The following is a 22297-nucleotide window of genomic DNA, read 5'->3' on the forward strand; positions in this document are numbered from 1 at the left end:
TTTGTCCACTTCCAAACACCTTACCGGGAAACTTCTCCACTTCGGCCTATTTAAGATCACGAAAGGCTCATTGTGAGCCATAGCCTTTTTCGTGTCCAGAAACACAACAGTGACCGACGGAACGACGCTGTATTTGCAACGAAGACTACAGATTCAAAGACACTACGCGACTACTTTGGAATGTAAGTGCATTTGTACTTTTTTTCGTACTATACTTGACTTTTCCTTACAAGTTTCAATTACTTGGTCGTCTCTACATTTCCTTATCTCTTTCTCCTCTCATTTTCAAGCTTTCTACCTCCACACATTCTCCCCTGTATCTCTCCACTTTCTAAACAGATATTTTTTCAGCGTTCACTCTTTTCGGTCCCTTTAACAGCACACTCTTACCATTCATTTTCGCCTTTACTTTGCTCACTTCAGCTCATGAATACTTTCTTATTCGATCTTACCCTCCTTCTTATGGTTCCTATAACTACATTGCCAGATCCACAATAATATTAACCAACAAATTTGTTTCATTGACCTCACCCAAAAACGATCAATCGTACTCTAATGAGCATTAAAGACGGACGTAATACATGTGACTACATTATACTTTTTATTTTACAGATACAACACAGACTGTTTGCTAATCATTCTGTACCACTTGTGATCTTCAACAAACAATAATTTAGGTGAGTACATCTGCATGTTACTGTTGTCATAGAATTATCTGTCTTACGGAAACGCTTAGTGAAATAATGGTATTTTTAAAGGCCACTATAGACTCCCTCTAGCTGTCTGTATGCTCAACATGACATACCACCTAAGCGTCACACGATTGCACACACTTATTTGACTACTCCGCTGCTCACTCATTTAGGACACGTATCTCACACCACTTCGCAATATCTTAAAAATGTGTTTAGCAGTAAAATTAATGGTTCATATTAACTGCCATTTTCAAATCATTTGGACCATGTTCGTGTCTCTTGCTTATCCTATGCCAATCAATCACGTCCACACGCACAACAGGCAATAACAGCCCTTAGACTACATCTCTTTTCCATTCATCCACGGAAAAACGTACACGTTGACAACATTTACACGTGCATCTTGCAAGCATACCCACCCTGCCTTACCTTATCGCCCCCTGTCTTCACTTCTGTCTCATTCATTCATTTGCACCTTTCAGGCTTTTACTCGCGCAAATACGCAGTAAAAGAACAAACACTCTAGAATCGTTCACATCCATGCACCACAACTTTTATTTTCATCTTTATTTTCACCTCTGTAAGGTGGGGAGGGGGCCACAGCAAAACGTTTGCGGCCTTCATTACAATTAATCGTTCATATTAAATGCCATCTTGACATCATTTGCACCATGTTCGTGTCTCTTGCTTATCCTATGCCAATCAATCACGTCCACACGCACGACAGTCACTAACAGCCCTTAGACTACATCTCATTTCCATTCATCCACGGAAAAATGCACACCTTCACAACATTTAGACGTACATCTTGCAAGCATACCCACCCTGCCTTACCTTATCGCCCCCTGTCTTCACTTCTGTCTCATTCATTCATTCATTTGCACCTTTCAGGCTTTTACTCGCGCAAATACGCAGTAAAAGAACAAACACTCTAGACTCTTTTGCATCCATGCACAACAACTTTTATTTTCTTCTTTATTTTCACCTCTGTAAGGTGGGGAGGGGGACACAGCAAAACGTCTGCGGGCTTCAAGCTTGCTACCTCTACACATTCTCCCCTCTATCTCTCCAGTTTCTAAACATATCTTTTCTCATCGTTCACTATTTTCGTTCCCTTTAACAGCACACTCAACATGAATTTTCCGATTTCCTTCTGTCACTCGAGATCATGAATACTATAGTATTCGATGTTAGCCTCCTTTTTATTGTTCCTATAACTGCATTGCCCGATCCACAATAATGTTTATCAACTCATTTTTTTTATTTACTTCACCCAAAAACGATCAATCGTACTCTACTGAGCATCAAAGGCGGAGGTAATACATGTTAGTAAATTAGACTTTTCTTTTACAGATACAACACAGACTGTTTTCAATTCATTCTGTACCACTTGTGATCTGGAAAAAACATATTAATTTAGGTAAGTACATGTGGATGTTAATGTTGTCATAGAATTAACTGTCTTCCGTAAACACTTTGTCAACAAATGGTATTTAACAATGGCACTATAGACTCCCTCTAGCTGTCTGTGTGCTCAACATGGCATAACACCTACGCGACACACGCTTGCACACATTTTTTTTACTACTCTGCTGGTCACTCATTTAGGAAACTTATCTCACACAAGTTCGCAATATCTTCAAAAGGGTGTTAGCATGCAAATTTTGAGTTAATATTAACTGGCATTGTTCAAACATTTGGACGATGTTCGTGTCTGTTCGTTATCATATCCCAAGCATGCACACCAACACGCACTAACAGCCCACAGACTTTCTCTCTTTTCCATTCACGCACTCAAACACGCACACGTTGACCACATTCAAACGTGCATCTTGCAAGCAAACTCCCCCTGCTACTGTTGCTTCCTACCCCCACCTCTCCCTCCAGCACAATTCAGATACATGTTTGTCTTTCTTTTAACTGGAAATAATGGACGCTCATTTCGTTTCAATATATTTATTGTGGTGACTTCCCCTGTCACCTACAACGCCCTACAGGGTCCTTCTCAGTAAACACCAAGAACAGCTCACCATGCCTCTCCCCTCTCCCTTGCACACACTCTTTCAGAGGCACGATTTCCGTTCGTGCAGCAGGTGCACTCACACCCGCATCATGAATGCATACAATCAAATATATTTCCAGTTTTTCAATAGCTGGGACACATACACGAAAAAACATCTCTGTTCGTGTCTCTTTCTTATCCTATCCCAATCACGACCGCCAACACGCACAAACAGACCACAGACTTTCTCTTTTTAAGCAAACTCCCCCTGCTACTGTCGCTTCCTACCCCCACCTCTCCCTCCAGCACGTTTCAGACACATGTTTGTCTTTCTTTTAACAGGAAATAATGGCGGACGCTCATTTCTTTTCTATATATTTATTGTGGTGACTTGCCCTGTCACCTACAACGCCCTACAGGGTCCTTCTCAGTAAACACCAAGCACAGCTCACCATGCCTCTCCCCTCTCCCTTGCACACACTCTTTCAGAGGCACGATTTCCGTTCGTGCAGAAGGTGCAGTCACACCGGCATCAGGAATGCATACAATCAAATAAATTTCTACTTTTTCACTAGCTGGGACACATACACGAAAAAAACATCTCTGTTCGTGTCTCTTTCTTATCCTATCCCAATAACGACCGCCAACACGCACAAACAGACCACAGTCTTTCTCTTTTGCATTCAGGCACAGGAACACGCACACTTTGAACACATTTAGACGTTCTTATTCCAAGCAAACTCCCCCTGCCTTGTGTCTCATTCATTCATCTCCACTTTTCTGACTTTCATATTCTGACGTAAAAAAAATTCCGACTTTTGAGCATACCACCCTGTCTTTCAATTGCTGGAACTATTACACCTAATCATCTCTCTGTTCCATTCAGCACGCAAGGCAACATGCACAAACAGTCCACCAAAATTATCTTTCTGGTCGTGGCTCTTGCTTATCCTATCCCAATCAGGCACGTCCACACGCACGACAGTAACACACAGCCCTCAGACTCTAGCTCTTTTCCATTCATCCACGAAACACGCACACTTTCACAACTTTTACACGTCCATCTTGCAAGCATACCCAACCACCCTGCCTTACCTTTTGTCTCATTCACTCATCCACATGTTTCTGCGTTTCACTTGCGTAAATACGCCCAAAAACACAACAAACCCACAAATTCTCTCTCCAAACACCCCCCCCCCCACAAAAAATAACACGCACGCCAACACGCACACGTGAGTGCCTCTTCCTTATCTTATTACACGCATGCCCGGTAACATGCACAAACAGCTTACAGACTCTCTCTTTTCCATACACGCACGCAAACACGCACACGTTGACAACATTTAGACGTGCATCTTGCAAGCATACACACCCACCCTGCCTTACCTTCTGTCTCATTCACTTATCTGAATTTTTATGTGTTTCACTAGCGTAAATAAACACTAAAACACAAGCAACACACAAATTCTCTATCCCAAACCCACCCCCACACTCACAGTCTCTCTTGCACGGAAACACGCACACCATAGCTTTGCTCTCATTCATCGCCACGTTCTTCAAACACACCTTCGACTTTTAGTTACGCACGTCAACACGCACAAGCAGCCCACAGACTCTCTTGGAAAAATACACTTTTTTTAGGCAATCTATTACATGCATGTCAATTGGTATTTGGACATTCTAACGTTGGGTCGTGCTAATTTACACAACAAACATGGGAAACTGGGATTTAAAGCACATTTGTACATTACATGCCCAGCCCATCTTTCATACTACGCTATTCCATCCTTTTTTTAAATTAAAAATCCAGTTTGCACCAATTCACAACATTTACATTAAGAATTTTTAGAGCTAAAAAAATTCGTTTGAACACACGGCTTTTTAGACTATAATTCCTACAGCTATACCTATTATTATACAGCACACCCTTCGTTCCAACAAATTTTTTAACAACATCTAGAGCCTATTCCGCTGGGTCCTCCTAAGGCACACACACATCGAACTACTTTGCCACATCTATAAAGCACAGTTGCATGAACATTACTAACAAAAACAATACATACACAAATTCGCCACACATCACTACAAATTTACACTACATATCAACACACAGTCAAATGCATGCACACTCGTGAGCCAACTCTGCTGCTCACGCATTTTGTTCGGGCATGGGCATCTCACACCACTTTGCCACATCTCTTGAACTATTTGACCTGCTAATTCAATACTAAAGTGCCAATGCTTTGTACAAATAATAAGGCCATGCCTGCACAGCCTACCCTTCCAACTCTGATGAGCCCTCCTTATGGTAACAAACAGGGGACACTAATTCGAACCATATGTTACTCAAACACAGCACAGGTCCCATAAATGCACAGAATCTCTATCAAAGTCAGCTCCTACCTCTGCATATGTAGCTCACACTAATTATACATATTGTCCCCTCCCTGCACAACATTTCCTTGCTACTCCACTGCTCCATCCTTTGGCACACAAAGCTTACAACACTTTGCTACTTATCAGGAACGTTTATTACATTAACATTACTGTTTTTTTCGTGCTATTTTCCAACTATAACAAGCCTCATGCTAATTGTTATTTAGAATAGCAGATGCTTTCATCTACTTTCTTACAACAGTTGACTCCCACTTTTAGCTGGCATTATGATACTCAGGTATTCGGACTAACAACGTAAAATACTGTCACTCTTTACTTTTGGGGGGTGGAGGATGCTCATAGTGACAATTTTATAGGGAAACTGAGTTATCAATTTCACTTTCACATTAAGCATTTCTCGTGCATGCCAAAGCGCACACACTTTGCCGCTTACTATCCTACCTCACAACTTTCCTTTGTCAGAATGATGTGTTCATAATAATACATTACAAAAAAAATACCAATTACTTTAACTGGCTCACTCACTGTCATGCTTCAAATATTTTTCTTCCTACTTCTCAGTATTTTCTATCAACACTCATTTCATACCAAACATAGAAATGTGTATCTCACTACATTCATTTTTTCTCTACTTCACAAACTGTACTCAGTATGCAGGGCAACAAGCATACACTCTACACATCACACACTTTCACACTACAAAGTTGCTCATAAAACTAAAAGCAGGCACACACACACACACACAATCTATTATCATGCCCTCTGTCACACTCTGACACAAAAGTATACAAACTTTACAAACTACTATTGCATTTCCTGTTTTTGTTTGGGATTTGACGTGTCATTTCATGTAAATAATATTCTGACAATTCATATTACTCTTATTTCAGATTCATCCATTGAGGTACAATCACCCACAAATCAAGGTAAATAATATTCTTGGTTGGAAACAACTATAAATAGTTATTACATAAGTAATTTGACTTAGTTCTGTGAATAGACTTTAGAGGAATAAAGTAAAGGGAGTAAAAAAAAACCATCCATAGATGTTTAAAAGCCAGTTACCATCAAGGCAATACAAGATTTAATAGTACATCTAAAGGGAAGCAATGCTTACCAAATAGTACTTTTGCTATTTTGCACAATGTATGCAAACCAGTTAATACATGGAACTCCAACGATCTACATTATATCATGGACCTTGGAGATGCTTTGTATCTACAAATGCATTCTTTTAACAAAGAAACACTTATGCATCCTGATGATTTGCCAAAATATATAGAGCACAATAATAGGTTTTATTCACTTACCCTACGCAACCCTTTCTATGGTAATGTCCTTAAACGTTTTGATGAAAACTATCCAGATATTAACAGTGCATTGCATTTAGGGATTTCTAAGTACTGTTGGGTACTACTTTGTATGAGTGTATATGTCATTTCTATTTTTAGAAATAGGCAAACATACTATGTATTTGATTCACATAGCAGGGACAATGAAGGCATGCCTCATTCAAATGGAACCTGTGTAACCCTAGAATTTCCAAATTTTGAAGCACTTTTGGAATATGTAATGAATCTAGCCAAAAAATTTAGAAATTCTTCGCAGGATTGCATACCATTTGAATTAACACCAATAGATGTAAAAGAAATTTTGAAGCAAACATTCCAAAGAGCACTTCGAGTGCACAAGAAAAATAGTCATTTAACTCCAGTTACTAAAATCTTTGGACATACTACTCAAGTGATTGACAATTCGATTTTTGAAGGGAGTTTGCTTTCTTCGGAGCCTTTAGGTACTGTAAGTAATTGCAGTATTAGAAATACGAGTAAGAAAATTCATTTGGCAGGAACAAGTATTTCTATTATGGGGACAAACAAACAGTCTCTAATAAAAAAAGCAAACTTGACACTTTCTGAGCATAGTGCAAAAAATAGTGAAAATACTACTGTTGCACTAGGAACCCTTGACAATGTTGGGAATAAAGTACTTCAACCAAACAGACCAACTGTAAGTTTACCTCTGGGACGAAAAAGAAAAGCAAATAAAGCGAGTTTACTTTCTATGGACGCTTTAGCAACTCAAAGTAAGGTGACTAATAGCAATACTAGTAAGGAAACTCATTTGCTACAAACAAGTACTTCTATTCTGGAGACAAATAAACACTTTCAAATCAACTTTGATTACTTTAGCCTTTCAGAACATAGTCTGAAAAAAAGGAAAAATAAAAGTGATGCACAAGGAGCCATTGACAATCTTGGAAATAAAGGTGTTGAAAAAAACCCACCAAATGTAATGTTAACGGTGGGAGAAAAACGCAAAGGTAATAAACAAATCCATTTAATTATTAATAAATTCCATCGTGAAATATTGCATGGACCAGAGTATGTTTGTACTATTTGCAACCAGTTGTGGCATAAACAAACAATTAAAAATACTCGCACTGTTTGTGAAACAGAAATGTTTCAAAGGTGTAACATTAGTAGCAAGAAAACAAATTTAATTTGTATGACTTGCTATGCTTACATCAGAAAAGATAAAATACCACCATGTTCAGTCCTAAATGGCATGTCATTTCCAAATGTACCAATTGAATTAGAATTATACGATTTAGAAGAAAGATTAGTTTCTCCTAGGATACCTTTTTTACAAATTCGTAGTTTACCACGCGGATTTCAAAAATCATTATCAGGTGCTGTTGTTAATGTACCTGCAGATGTAATGACAACAGTTACAATTTTACCAAGGCAAATGAATGATGCCATGACCATCCCAGTAAAATTAAAAAGGAAACTAATGTATAGATCGCACACGCATTATGAAAATATTCGCCCAAACACCGTTAAAAAGGCAGCTACATGGCTAGCAACCAATAGTGTCATGTTTAATGAATATGGTGTGACAATTAACCCCGAATGGCAGTATATACCTCCAGAAATCAACAATGTAAATGATAATTCGGACACAAGCTATTCTTCAGATACATCTGAGAACATGGAAGCTGGAAATTTAGATACTATGTTAACAAATGAAACCATTACCTCAAATAGGGTAAATGTTTTAAGTTTAGCTCCAGCTGAATATAATACACCAAGAGGTTTATATGAGGATAAAGATTCAGAATTTTTGGCTTTCCCTACAATTTATTGTGGAGAACGAAGGCCAAACAATAAGGAAAGACATATACCGGTACATTATAGTACTATTTGCCAATGGGAATTAAGAAGTCATGATAGAAGAGTAGCTAAAAGTATGACTAATGTTTTCTTTAAACTTAAAAAATTACATATTAAGCAAATTCAAGGGAAAATTAATATTTCGATACGGAAAAAATATACAGATGGTAAGAATATTACTGCTAAAGATATAAAATATAATATTGAAAATTTGTTCCAGTTTAATGAAGGTTATAAAGTTTTGAAAACTATACGCAGTTCACCTCCTTATTGGGAAAGTTGTAAAAGAGATCTTTTTGCTATGATAAGACAACTTGGAATACCAACTTTTTTCTTGACTTTATCTGCTGCTGAAACAAAATGGCACCATTTAATAAATATATTATTGAGAGTTAAAAACTTAAATGAATGCACAGAAGAGGAATTCAATAACATGTCTTGGGAAACTAAATGTCGATTAATACAAGAAGATCCTATTACATGTGCTAGACAGTTTGACTATCAAGTGAGGAAATTGTTTAATTGTGTTTTGATGAACGGGACAAATCCAATTGGGGAAATAGTTGACTACTTTTACAGAGTAGAATTCCAACAGAGAGGTTCTCCACATATACATGCATTACTATGGGTAAAAAATGCACCTCTCTATGGTGTGTCGCCATTAGAAGATGTCAATGATTTTATTGAGCAATATATTCAATGTAATAAGTCACATGACACTGTTTTACAGCCTTTAATTAATTTACAAAGGCATGGACACACTAAAAATTGCCGCCGGAAAGAAAAAAGAACATGTAAATATCAATACCCAAAATATCCTATGTCAAAAACTCTCATATTAGAGCCATTGACACTTGAAGGCACAGATAGGCAATGGAAAGATAATCTAAAACGTATCCATGAAGCTATGAATAATGCTACTTTTAGCACACTTTCTTTTGATGATTTCTTAGGTGTTATTAAGATGGATAATAAAGAATATATCACTTCGATACAAACTAGTTTAGAAAAGCCAACAATTTTTTTAAAAAGAACACCAGATGAATGCTTCATTAATAACTACAATAGTACGATTTTAAAAGCTTGGCGAGCAAACATAGACTTGCAGTTTGTACTAGATGCTTATGCTTGTGCAGTCTATATTATTTCATATATCAGCAAATCGCAAAGAGGAATTAGCAAACTTATTGCACAAGCTGCTAAAGAAGTGAAAAACAATAGTAATGTCAAAGAACAACTTAAACACATAGGGAACAAATTCCTCAATTGCACAGAAATTAGTGCTCAAGAAGCAGCATATCTCATTCTTCAGATACCATTACGGAAAAGTTCACGGGCATTTGTATTTATTAATACTAGCCCTCCAGAAAAAAGAACTTATTTAATGCGCGATATGGAAACTATTAATTCATTGCCAGAAAATTCGACTGACATTCAATGTGAAAATATTATTGCTAAGTACTGCAAGAGACGCAAAACATTAGAAATGTGTACTTTAGCTGATTATGCCTCAAATTTTAATTACTCCAGCAAAAAAAAATATACCAGAGAAATAAATGACTCAGAAGATTTACTTGCTGAAAGAAACTTTTACAGCTCAGATGAGGAAGAAATTGAAATAGAATGTACTGAGGAGGATGTAGGTATGCAGAATATAAATAGCAAGTATGCTTTAAGTAAGCGCAAACGGAGAAAAATTATACGCTTTTGCAGATTTAACAAAGACAAAGAGCCAGAAGAATATTATAGAGAACTATTAATGTTGCACTATCCATGGAGAGAAGAACATAAAATTATCGCTAACAAGGATACTTACTTTGAAAGGTATCTACTAGTAAAAAAGGTAGTTGATTCACAAGTTAAAATATATAACCATAATCACGGTGAAGTTAGAAATATTACGAATGAAGAGTGGAATGAAAATATTATATCCCCTCCTCTATCACCTCAATTAATACCAACAGAAAATGTATGTGATGAAGGGAATAATGAAGAAAATCAACATCTATATGATTTGTCATTAGATTTAGGAATTAGAACAATAACTGAAGAAACAAGCTTAACTAACTCCATTCTACCTGATGATAAATACCAACAGATAATGCACAACTTAACTGCTCAACAACTCAATTTTGTTTACCATCACTTGAATTTGTTAAAAACGAAAAGTACTCCATGCTATACTTTCTGCACTGGAGGGGCTGGGGTTGGTAAAAGCTTTCTAATAACTGCACTACATCAAACATTACTACGCTACTATAATACAAAGGCAGGTGAAAATCCTGATAATATACATGTCTTACTTACTGCTCCAACAGGCAAAGCAGCACATAATATTCAAGGGCAAACATTGCATAGTACTTTCAAAATTCCAGTCTCACAAAGTTTTGATTATAAACCACTAAGTCATGAAAATAGAACTTCACTTCAAATGCAAATGATGCATGTTAAAGTTCTGATTATAGATGAAATTTCGATGGTGGGTCAAAAAATGTTTAATTTTATACATAACAGACTACAAGAAATAAAGTCGTCAAATGAACCATTTGGAGGACTTTCTATTATAGCTATTGGTGACTTCTACCAATTGAAACCTGTTTGTGACAGATACATTTTTCAGGATTCTAATAATTTGTATGGCCCTTTAAGTATTAATTTATGGAAAGAACATTTTAAACTCTTTGAATTAACGAAGATTATGCGTCAAAAAGAAGATCTACAATTTGCAGAACTACTAAACAGATTAAGAGAAGGGAAGCATACTAAAGAAGATATTCTAATAATTAAGCAAAGAGAAATGCCACCTGATGAGAGTCTCTTAGAAACAATCCCATACATTATGTCTACAAATGTTGAAGTTAATGAAATTAACAGAATTGTTTTGGATAAACATAGCAAGGATTATCCAGTGTATATAACAGTAGCTAACGATACCGTGAGTTCAGATGTTTCAGAAAATGTCAAAAAAACTATACTAAAGCAATTGCCTAAGGATCCAACAAAAACTATGGGACTTGCACATACATTACACATTGCTTTACAGCTCCGTTATGATTTAACTTGCAATGTGGATGTAAATGATGGTTTAACAAATGGCGCAACTGGTATAGTCCAATTTGTTGACATTATTAACAATACTCCATTTCTAGTCTGGGTATCATTTGACAATATTAGTGTTGGGCAAAAAGCAAGGCAAGAATATAAGCATTTATATCATTCACAAATAGAAAAGTCATGGACACCAATACATGCTATAGCTAGACATTTTCAATACACTAAGAAATTTATTACTGTTATACGCAAACAATTTCCTTTACGACAAGCATCAGCACGTACTATACATCGCACACAAGGGGACACTATAGAGCCACTTTATATACACTTTAATAACAGCAAAATTCATCATTTACATTATGTTGCTATAAGCAGAGCTAAATGTATACAGAACATATACGTGAAGAATTTTGATGAAACTAAAATTCTAATACACCCAAAAGTTAATGAGGAAATGGAAAGATTAAGGACCGAAATGCAACTTGAAATCACAATCCCACAATTAGATACATACAAAACACATTTCAATATTATAACACACAATATACGATCACTTCAGAAGCATTTCACATCAATGATAGCTGATAGTAACATAATGCAAGCAGACATTATTTGCTTAACTGAGATCAACACAACAAGGAACTCAACTGCAAATGATTTTAATGTAGAACAATATGATCACATGATATTTGATAAATTTCATACATACAACACTAACCATGGGATGATACTCTACTACAAGAAAGAGCTTAGGATATTACCTATTTATGAAACACACCAAGGGATAGACATTTTACATTACAGATTCAGTACACAGATTACCTTATTATTATAGTCTACAAACCACCACAGAAACTTATTACAGATCTTTTAGAAATTATTACCAGTATCACTAATTTTTACCCAGCACACAAATTCATCATTATGGGAGATTTCAATGTGGATGTCTCTCAAAGCAATTCACAAACTAACAAACTCATTGGGTTCTTTGAGAGTAAGTTGCAATGTACACAACTTATAGATACTTACACAACAGACTACCAATCTATCTTAGATCATATATATACCAATTACATACTTCAAAGTTATGGTATATTAGAATGCTATTACAGTGATCATAAAGCACTATGGGTTTGTATTTAACATTTGTTGTAACCTATATTTCTATTTCAGATGTTGACTATTGAAGAAATCGCTAACATTACCACAAATGACAACAAGCCGTATGAAAAACCCATAAGAGTTAATGTGATCAAGTGCTCAAGCAAAACAAATTACAAAAACGCAAAACAAGAAAATAAAGTACTTTTTTATTTGGCTCTGGCAGACAAAACTGGAACAATCAAAGCTACGTGCTACCAGGAAAGTTTATATCAGCAGACACAAAAAACTTGTGGACTACTTATACGCAATTTTATAATTAAAAACAACACAATTCTGATTACTAAGCAAACAAAAGTAACAAAATTTCCAGCAATGACTATAACTCAAGCACTAATTCAAGAAGCGGAAAACATTTTGCAGCCTCCTGCACCATCTGCTTCGCCAATAAAAGAAATAAAGCGGGCATCTTTGAGAAGTCTTATGACAGTGTGTGGGACCATTTCAGAAGTAAGTTGTGGTGATTTATACTGTTGGTCTCGCTGCTTGAGTTGTCCGTTTGTGTGTGTGGTGTTGTCTATGCCATTGACAATATTTATTTTCCCTTTATCAGTGTGTGTGTCTTTGTGTGTATGTGTACTATTTGATGCTTAGATGTTCTTTCATTTAGAGTCGCTGCAGTTCTGTGTGTGGTCTCTGTAACACATTACATATGGTGGTATGTTTCTGAGGGGTTCTATCCATCATAAATGATCTGTACAGCAGCCAAATAAGAACAATTAACAATGTGTAAATAGGTGAGCTAAAGCTACACTGCATTTCTAAAAGTAAAGTTGATAGGTGTTTAAAGAAGAGCGCCAAACTGAGACATCAGAGTTCAAGATTTTTTAACATACTTGGGAACAACACCGTACATTGGAAAAGAGCAATAGCCCTTAATAATTATGTCTTCAATGCTTGGACAATTATTACGTATTACTTCTGTGCTTTTACATTTTTAACACTATTATTTCTTTTTAGGAAGAGGAAAGTAAACTTGTACTCATTAATGGACAAAATACGGCAATAAAATCTATTACATTAAAAGATGCCACTGATGACATAAAAGTCACATTATGGAGAGAGGCTACTGAATTCTCAATAAACATTGGAGAATATGTCATGTTAACTCATGTCACAGTACATGAATTTAATGGACAGAAAATATTGAACACGACAAGGCACAGCAAATTAAAAGTAAGGAACACACGCTCTCTCACGCACCCCTTACTCTATCACTTCAACACACAGACACACACTCACGCTCTCTCTACAACACTCTCTCCACTCTCTCTCTAAAACAGCCTCTCTCTAAAAAGAGCCTATCTCTACAACACCCTCTCTCTACAACACCCTCTCTCTACAACACCCTCTCTCTACAACACCCTCTCTCTACAACACGCTCTCTCTACAACACGCTCTCTCATCAACACCCTCTCTCATCAACACTCTCTCTCTACAACACCCTCTCTCTACAACACGCTCTCTCTACAACACACTCTCTCTACAACACGCTCTCTCTACAACACGCTCTCTCATCAACACCCTCTCTCTACAACACGCTCTCTCTACAACACCCTCTCTCTACAACACCCTCTCTCTACAACACCCTCTCTCTACAACACGCTCTCTCTACAACACGCTCTCTCTACAACACCCTCTCTCTACAACACCCTCTCTCATCAACACTCTCTCTCTACAACACCCTCTCTCTACAACACACTCTCTCTACAACACGCTCTCTCTACAACACGCTCTCTCATCAACACCCTCTCTCTACAACACGCTCTCTCTACAACACGCTCTCTCTACAACACGCTCTCTCTACAACACGCTCTCTCTACAACACGCTCTCTTTACAACACGCTCTCTCTACAACACGCTCTCTCTACAACACGCTCTCTCTACAACACGCTCTCTACAACACGCTCTCTCTACAACACGCTCTCTCTACAACACGCTCTCTCTACAACACGCTCTCTCTACAACACGCTCTCTCTACAACACGCTCTCTCTACACCCGCTCTCTCTACAACACGCTCTCTCTACCTACAACACGCTCTCTCTACCTACAACACGCTCTCTCTACAACACGCTCTCTCTACAACACGCTCTCTCTACAACACGCTCTCTCTACAACACGCTCTCTCTACAACACGCTCTCTCTACAACTGCCTCGCTCTACAACTGCCTCTCTCTACAACTGCCTCTCTCTACAACTGCCTCTCTCTACAACTGCCTCTCTGTACAGCAGCCTCTCTGTACAGCAGCCTCTCTGTACAGCAGACTCTCTGTACAGCAGCCTCTCTCTACAGCAGCCTCTCTCTACAGCAGCCTCTCTGTACAGCAGCCTCTCTCTACAGCAGCCTCTCTCTACAGCAGCCTCTCTCTACAGCAGCCTCTCTCTACATCTGCCTCTCTCTACAACTGCCTCTCTACAGCAGCCTCTCTCTCCAACTGCCTCTCTCTACAACTGCCTCTCTCTACAGCAGCCTCTCTCTACAACTGCCTCTGTACAACACTCTCTCTGAGACACACTGTAACATTTTTGGGGAAAAAAAAATAACTATGTTTTTATTTACTACAACAGGTAACAACACCACCACAAGATAATATTGACGTCGAAATATATGGCGTGGAAAGCACAAACGGAGATTGGAGCACCTTAACAACAAAAATAACCAACACAGATATTTATCAATCGATGGATGTACAAAATCAAACACTTATACAATGGTTTATGTTGGACGAAGAGGTGGATGACCTTGGTGAAGCACTACTTCATTATTTGCCTCAAACATGTGAGGTTATATTTTGCAATGGCAAAATTACTAAAATTGTTAAAGAAAAGTCGGAGGAAGATTTAAGTGATTAAGTAAAAATCCTCACAATTACAATTTTTTGACAAAGTAAAATAAATAATTATTGATTTGTGTTTACTGAAAATAAATATAATATTTTGAACATATCCAGTAGCATGGTCATTTTCGTTCTGGGTGGGTATATTTTTTTCAAACAATGTTCAATGGGCCAATACTACATACAGAACAATAGCTGTTGCTGTTACATTTTTAAAAAGACAATAACTATACAAGAGTGATGCTGTGTGGTTGCTCAATAGTACTGTGGGGGGGCAGAGTGATAATGTGGTGTTGCTGCGTGTTGCATTGGTGGTGCTCAGTGATGCTGTTGTTGTCAGAAGTGCTACTGTTGTGGGCCTGAGTTATGCTGTGGTGGTAATAAGTTAACACCAACACAGCACCACTCATCATCACAAATGCATTAATCAGCACCACACTAACATCACTCACCAACACACCAGCATCACTCTCCACCACCACAACAGCATCATTCACCATCAACAAACTATCACTCTACAACGACACAGCACCACTCATAACGACAACACCATTATTCAGCAGACAAACGTCACACAAACAGAACATGTACGCTTTCACCAGGCACACACACCAACAGCTATCAATGCACGCTTTCAATAGGCATACACCCACACTAACAGCCATCAGTCCACGCATTCAACAGTCACACACACCACCGCCCGTAAGTGCACGCTTTCTACACATTTTTTAACAGACCACACACAATTACAGCTATAAAAGAATGCTTTGGTGCTGTACAGTACTGCACTACTATGTATGAATGACACAGTTGATGTGGAAAATACGGCTGTGGTGGTGCAGAGTGATGTTGTGTTGTGGCTCAATGGTACTGTGGGGGGGCACAATGATAATGTGGTATTGCTGCGTGTTGCATTGGTGGTGCTCAGTGATGCAGTTGTTGTCAGAAGTGCTACTGTTGTGGTGCTGAGTTATGCTGTGGTGGTAATCATTGAACACCAACACAGCACCACTCATCACCAGCACAGCAACACTCATCACAACAACAGCATTACTAAGCACCACAATAACAACACTCAGCAACACACCAGCATCACTCTACACCACCACAACAGCATCATTCACCAACAACACACTATCACACTACAACGATACAGCAGCACTATCAACACCACAGCAACACTCATCACCACTACAGCATTACTCAGCAAACAAACGTCACACAAACATAACATGCACGCTTTCAACAGGCACACACACCAACAGCTATCAATGGACGCTTTCACCAGGCGTACACACACACCAACAGTCATCAGTGCAGCCTTTCAACAGGCATATACACACACACACACAGAGACAGCAGTCCACACTTTCAACAGGCATACACAGCAACGGCCGTAAGTGCACGCTTTCAACACACATTCTAACATAGCAGACACAATTACAGGTATAAAAGCCTGCTTTTTTGCTGTTCACTACTGCTGTATGTATGAATGAAACTGTTGGTCTTCTAAATACAACTGTGGTGGTGCAGAGTGATGCTGTGTTGTTGCTCAATGGTACCAAGGGGGTGCTGAGTGATAATGTGGTGTTGCTGCGTGTTGCATTGGTGGTGCTCAGTGATGCAGTTGTTGTCAGAAGTGCTACTGTTGTGGTGCAGAGTTATGCTGTGGTGGTAATCATTGAACACCAACACAGCACCACTCATCACCAGCACAGCAACAATCATCACAACAACAGCATTACTAAGCACCACAATAACAACACTCAGCAACACACCAGCATCACTCTACACCACCACAACAGCATCATTCACCAACAACACACTATCACACTACAACGATACAGCAGCACTATCAACACCACAGCAACACTCATCACCACTACAGCATTACTCAGCAAAGAAACGTCACACAAACATAACATGCACGCTTTCAACAGGCACCCACACCAACAGCTATCAATGGACGCTTTCACCAGGCGTACACACACACCAACACTCATCACTGCAGGCTTTCAACAGGCATACACACACACACAGACAGCAGTGCACACTTTCAACAGGCATAGACAGCACCAGCCGTAAGTGCACGCTTTCAACACACATTCTAACATACCAGACACAATTACAGGTATAAAAGCCTGCTTTTTTGCTGTTCACTACTGCTGTATGTATGAATGAAACTGTTGGTCTGCTAAATACAACTGTATCGGTGCAGAGTGATGCTGTGTTGTTGCTCAATGGTACCATGGGGGTGCTGAGTGATAATGTGGTGTTGCTGCGTGTTGCATTGGTGGTACTCAATGATGCAGTTGTTGTCAGAAGTGCTACTGTTGTGGGGCAGAGTTATGCTGTGGTGGTAATCATTGAACACCAACACAGCACCACTCATCACCAGCACAGCAACACTCATCACAACAACAGCATTACTAAGCACCACAATAACAACACTCACCAACACACCAGCATCACTCCACACCACCACAACAGCATCATTCACCAACAACACACTATCACACTACAACGATACAGCAGCACTATCAACACCACAGCAACACTCATCACCACTACAGCATTACTCAGCAAACAAACGTCACACAAACATAACATGCACGCTTTCTACAGGCACACACACCAACAGCTATCAATGGACTCTTTCACCAGGCGAACACACACACCAACAGTCATCAGTGCAGCCTTTCAACAGGCATACACACACACACACACAGAGACAGCAGTCCACACTTTCAACAGGCATACACAGCACCGGCCGTAAGTGCACGCTTTCAACACACATTCTAACATAGCAGACACAATTACAGGTATAAAAGCCTGCTTTTTTGCTGTTCACTACTGCTGTATGTATGAATGAAACTGTTGGTCTGCTAAATACAACTGTATCGGTGCAGAGGGATGCTGTGTTGTTGATCAATGGTACCATGGGGGTGCTGAGTGATAATGTGGTGTTGCTGCGTGTTGCATTGTTGGTGCTCAGTGATGCAGGTGTTGTCAGAAGTGCTACTGTTGTGGTGCAGAGCTATGCTGTGGTGGTAATCATTGAACACCAACACACCACCACTCATCACCAGCACAGCAACACTCATCACAACAACAGCATATTAAGCACCACAATAACAACACTCACCAACACACCAGCATCACTCTACACCACCACTACAGCATCATTCACCAACAACACACTATCACACTACAACGATACAGCAGCACTATCAACACCACAGCAACACTCATCACCACTACAGCATTACTCAGCAAACAAACGTCACACAAACATAACATGCACGCTTTCAACAGGCACACACACCAACAGCTATCAATGGACGCTTTCACCAGGCGTACACACACACCAACAGTCATCAGTGCAGCCTTTCAACAGGCATATACACACACACACACAGAGACAGCAGTCCACACTTTCAACAGGCATACACAGCAACGGCCGTAAGTGCACGCTTTCAACACACATTCTAACATAGCAGACACAATTACAGGTATAAAAGCCTGCTTTTTTGCTGTTCACTACTGCTGTATGTATGAATGAAACTGTTGGTCTTCTAAATACAACTGTGGTGGTGCAGAGTGATGCTGTGTTGTTGCTCAATGGTACCAAGGGGGTGCTGAGTGATAATGTGGTGTTGCTGCGTGTTGCATTGGTGGTGCTCAGTGATGCAGTTGTTGTCAGAAGTGCTACTGTTGTGGTGCAGAGTTATGCTGTGGTGGTAATCATTGAACACCAACACAGCACCACTCATCACCAGCACAGCAACAATCATCACAACAACAGCATTACTAAGCACCACAATAACAACACTCAGCAACACACCAGCATCACTCTACACCACCACAACAGCATCATTCACCAACAACACACTATCACACTACAACGATACAGCAGCACTATCAACACCACAGCAACACTCATCACCACTACAGCATTACTCAGCAAAGAAACGTCACACAAACATAACATGCACGCTTTCAACAGGCACCCACACCAACAGCTATCAATGGACGCTTTCACCAGGCGTACACACACACCAACACTCATCACTGCAGGCTTTCAACAGGCATACACACACACACAGACAGCAGTGCACACTTTCAACAGGCATAGACAGCACCAGCCGTAAGTGCACGCTTTCAACACACATTCTAACATACCAGACACAATTACAGGTATAAAAGCCTGCTTTTTTGCTGTTCACTACTGCTGTATGTATGAATGAAACTGTTGGTCTGCTAAATACAACTGTATCGGTGCAGAGTGATGCTGTGTTGTTGCTCAATGGTACCATGGGGGTGCTGAGTGATAATGTGGTGTTGCTGCGTGTTGCATTGGTGGTACTCAATGATGCAGTTGTTGTCAGAAGTGCTACTGTTGTGGGGCAGAGTTATGCTGTGGTGGTAATCATTGAACACCAACACAGCACCACTCATCACCAGCACAGCAACACTCATCACAACAACAGCATTACTAAGCACCACAATAACAACACTCACCAACACACCAGCATCACTCCACACCACCACAACAGCATCATTCACCAACAACACACTATCACACTACAACGATACAGCAGCACTATCAACACCACAGCAACACTCATCACCACTACAGCATTACTCAGCAAACAAACGTCACACAAACATAACATGCACGCTTTCTACAGGCACACACACCAACAGCTATCAATGGACTCTTTCACCAGGCGTACACACACACCAACAGTCATCAGTGCAGCCTTTCAACAGGCATACACACACACACACAGAGACAGCAGTCCACTTTTTCAACAGGCATACACAGCACCGGCCGTAAGTGCACGCTTTCAACACACATTCTAACATAGCAGACACAATTACAGGTATAAAAGCCTGCTTTTTTGCTGTTCACTACTGCTGTATGTATGAATGAAACTGTTGGTCTGCTAAATACAACTGTATCGGTGCAGAGGGATGCTGTGTTGTTGATCAATGGTACCATGGGGGTGCTGAGTGATAATGTGGTGTTGCTGCGTGTTGCATTGTTGGTGCTCAGTGATGCAGGTGTTGTCAGAAGTGCTACTGTTGTGGTGCAGAGCTATGCTGTGGTGGTAATCATTGAACACCAACACACCACCACTCATCACCAGCACAGCAACACTCATCACAACAACAGCATATTAAGCACCACAATAACAACACTCACCAACACACCAGCATCACTCTACACCACCACTACAGCATCATTCACCAACAACACACTATCACTCTACAACGATACAGCAGCACTATCACCACCACAGCAACACTCATCACCACTACAGCATTACTCAGCAAAGAAACGTCACACTAACATAACATGCACGCTTTCAACAGGCACCCACACCAACAGCTATCAATGGACGCATTCACCAGGCGTGCACACACACCAACAGTCATCAGTGCAGGCTTTCAACTGGCATACACACACACACACACAGACAGCATTCCACACTTTCAACAGGCATACACAGCACCGGCCGTAAGTGCACGCTTTCAACACACATTCTAACTTAGCAGACACAATTACAGGTATAAAATCATGTTTTTTTGCTGTTCACTACTGATGGATGTATGAATGAAACTGTTGGTGTGCTAAATACAACTGTGGTGGTGCACAGTGATGCTGGAAATTTCAATAAACGCACAGAAAACACAACGCTACGTCACGAACCATCACTACGTAACTGACGTTAACGTCAAAAACGTCCCACAAAAACAACGTATTACATTCAAATATTAGAATAAAACTTTTGGGATAAGCACTTTCGAGCAATAAAAAAAATTCAAGATTCAGGCAACATTTATAATAATTACAATAACTTATATAAAGGAAAATACCACGTCAAACACAATACATTGAACATATTTAAAAAAAATGCTGTCTTGAAAATAATAACTGTATATTGCACAAACTCGCACATACGCTAAGGGAAGAATAACAATACATCACACAAATTCAGAATAAAACGACATAACATAACCATATTCGACATAAATACATAATCAAAACTTTGCCATTCAAGAAATTCGAGTAATTCAAAACATAATAAGCAAGTACATACACAAAATATAACAACGTTCTCAATAAAAATAAAATAACACATACAAAAATATACATTGATATATATAACATTTATAAACATTACAATTTTAAGAACATCTAGCGTTTAGAACACTACAACACTCTATTCTAAGTACAAACGGGAGAAAATACACAAGTCGCAATACAAAAACATCAATAATAGATCATATTAATTAATTACTTTAATAAAAATATAAACACAAGTAATAATAGATTCAGCTTCATGTACTAAAAGTTATTAAAATTTCATCTTACCTGTCAAACCACGCAGCAACAAGAATGGAAGAAGAACACGCCTTTCCCGCACAAACATTCACACCAATCTGGAACATTCCACGTTGACGCACGTCAAACGCAACGCTACGTCACAAAAGCTAGCGCTGCGATTGGCTCGAAATTACGTCACACTAAACACAACAGCAAAATAAAAAAAAGACTAGAACGATAAAATCCCTTACGTAACTAACGTAAAGGGAAAATATAGCGTACGTCATTTTTAAATACTAAAAATAAAACACAGTTTAAAAATAATTAGTCAACACTTATAATCACTATATAAATACACAAATACACACACACATTACATTACAACGATAAATTAACACATGCAAAACACTCACAGATGCCAAGAACACATGCAACTCCACTCAGACATGCAACTCCAATCACACATGCAACACCAATCACACATCCACCGCCAATCACACATGCAACGCCAAACACACATGCAACGCCACACACACATGCACAAATACACACATCTTGCACTCACACACCCACGAACTCCTCACACCCATCACAACACTCTCACACTCACTATACATCACACACTCTCAGCCACAAACTA

At 39.2% G+C, this 22297-nt stretch overlaps 1 protein-coding gene across 1 annotated transcript; it reads left to right on the forward strand.

The window, feature by feature from the left end:
* The first annotated feature begins 11085 nt into the window (after positions 1 to 11085).
* On the forward strand, positions 11086 to 15430 carry LOC147673776 (uncharacterized). Its single transcript, XM_086946414.1, has 3 exons — positions 11086 to 12935; positions 13446 to 13661; positions 15055 to 15430. The coding sequence occupies exons 1-3, from the start codon at positions 12498 to 12500 to the stop codon at positions 15337 to 15339; spliced, it is 939 nt and encodes a 312-aa protein (XP_086802540.1). The 5' UTR covers positions 11086 to 12497; the 3' UTR covers positions 15340 to 15430.
* The last annotated feature ends 6867 nt before the right edge of the window (positions 15431 to 22297 follow it).

Source organism: Lissotriton vulgaris, chromosome 12, assembly GCF_964263255.1.
Source record: "Lissotriton vulgaris chromosome 12, aLisVul1.2, whole genome shotgun sequence".
NCBI lineage: Eukaryota > Metazoa > Chordata > Amphibia > Caudata > Salamandridae > Lissotriton > Lissotriton vulgaris.

Excerpts from the sequence above, each read along its gene's own strand:
- LOC147673776 (XM_086946414.1), top strand. The coding sequence starts at position 12,498 with ATGTTGACTATTGAAGAAATCGCTAACATTACCACAAATGACAACAAG. Across the intron at positions 12,936-13,445 it reads TGTGTGGGACCATTTCAGAA|GAAGAGGAAAGTAAACTTGT; the intron begins GTAAGTTGTGGT and ends ATTTCTTTTTAG. Across the intron at positions 13,662-15,054 it reads CAAGGCACAGCAAATTAAAA|GTAACAACACCACCACAAGA; the intron begins GTAAGGAACACA and ends TTACTACAACAG.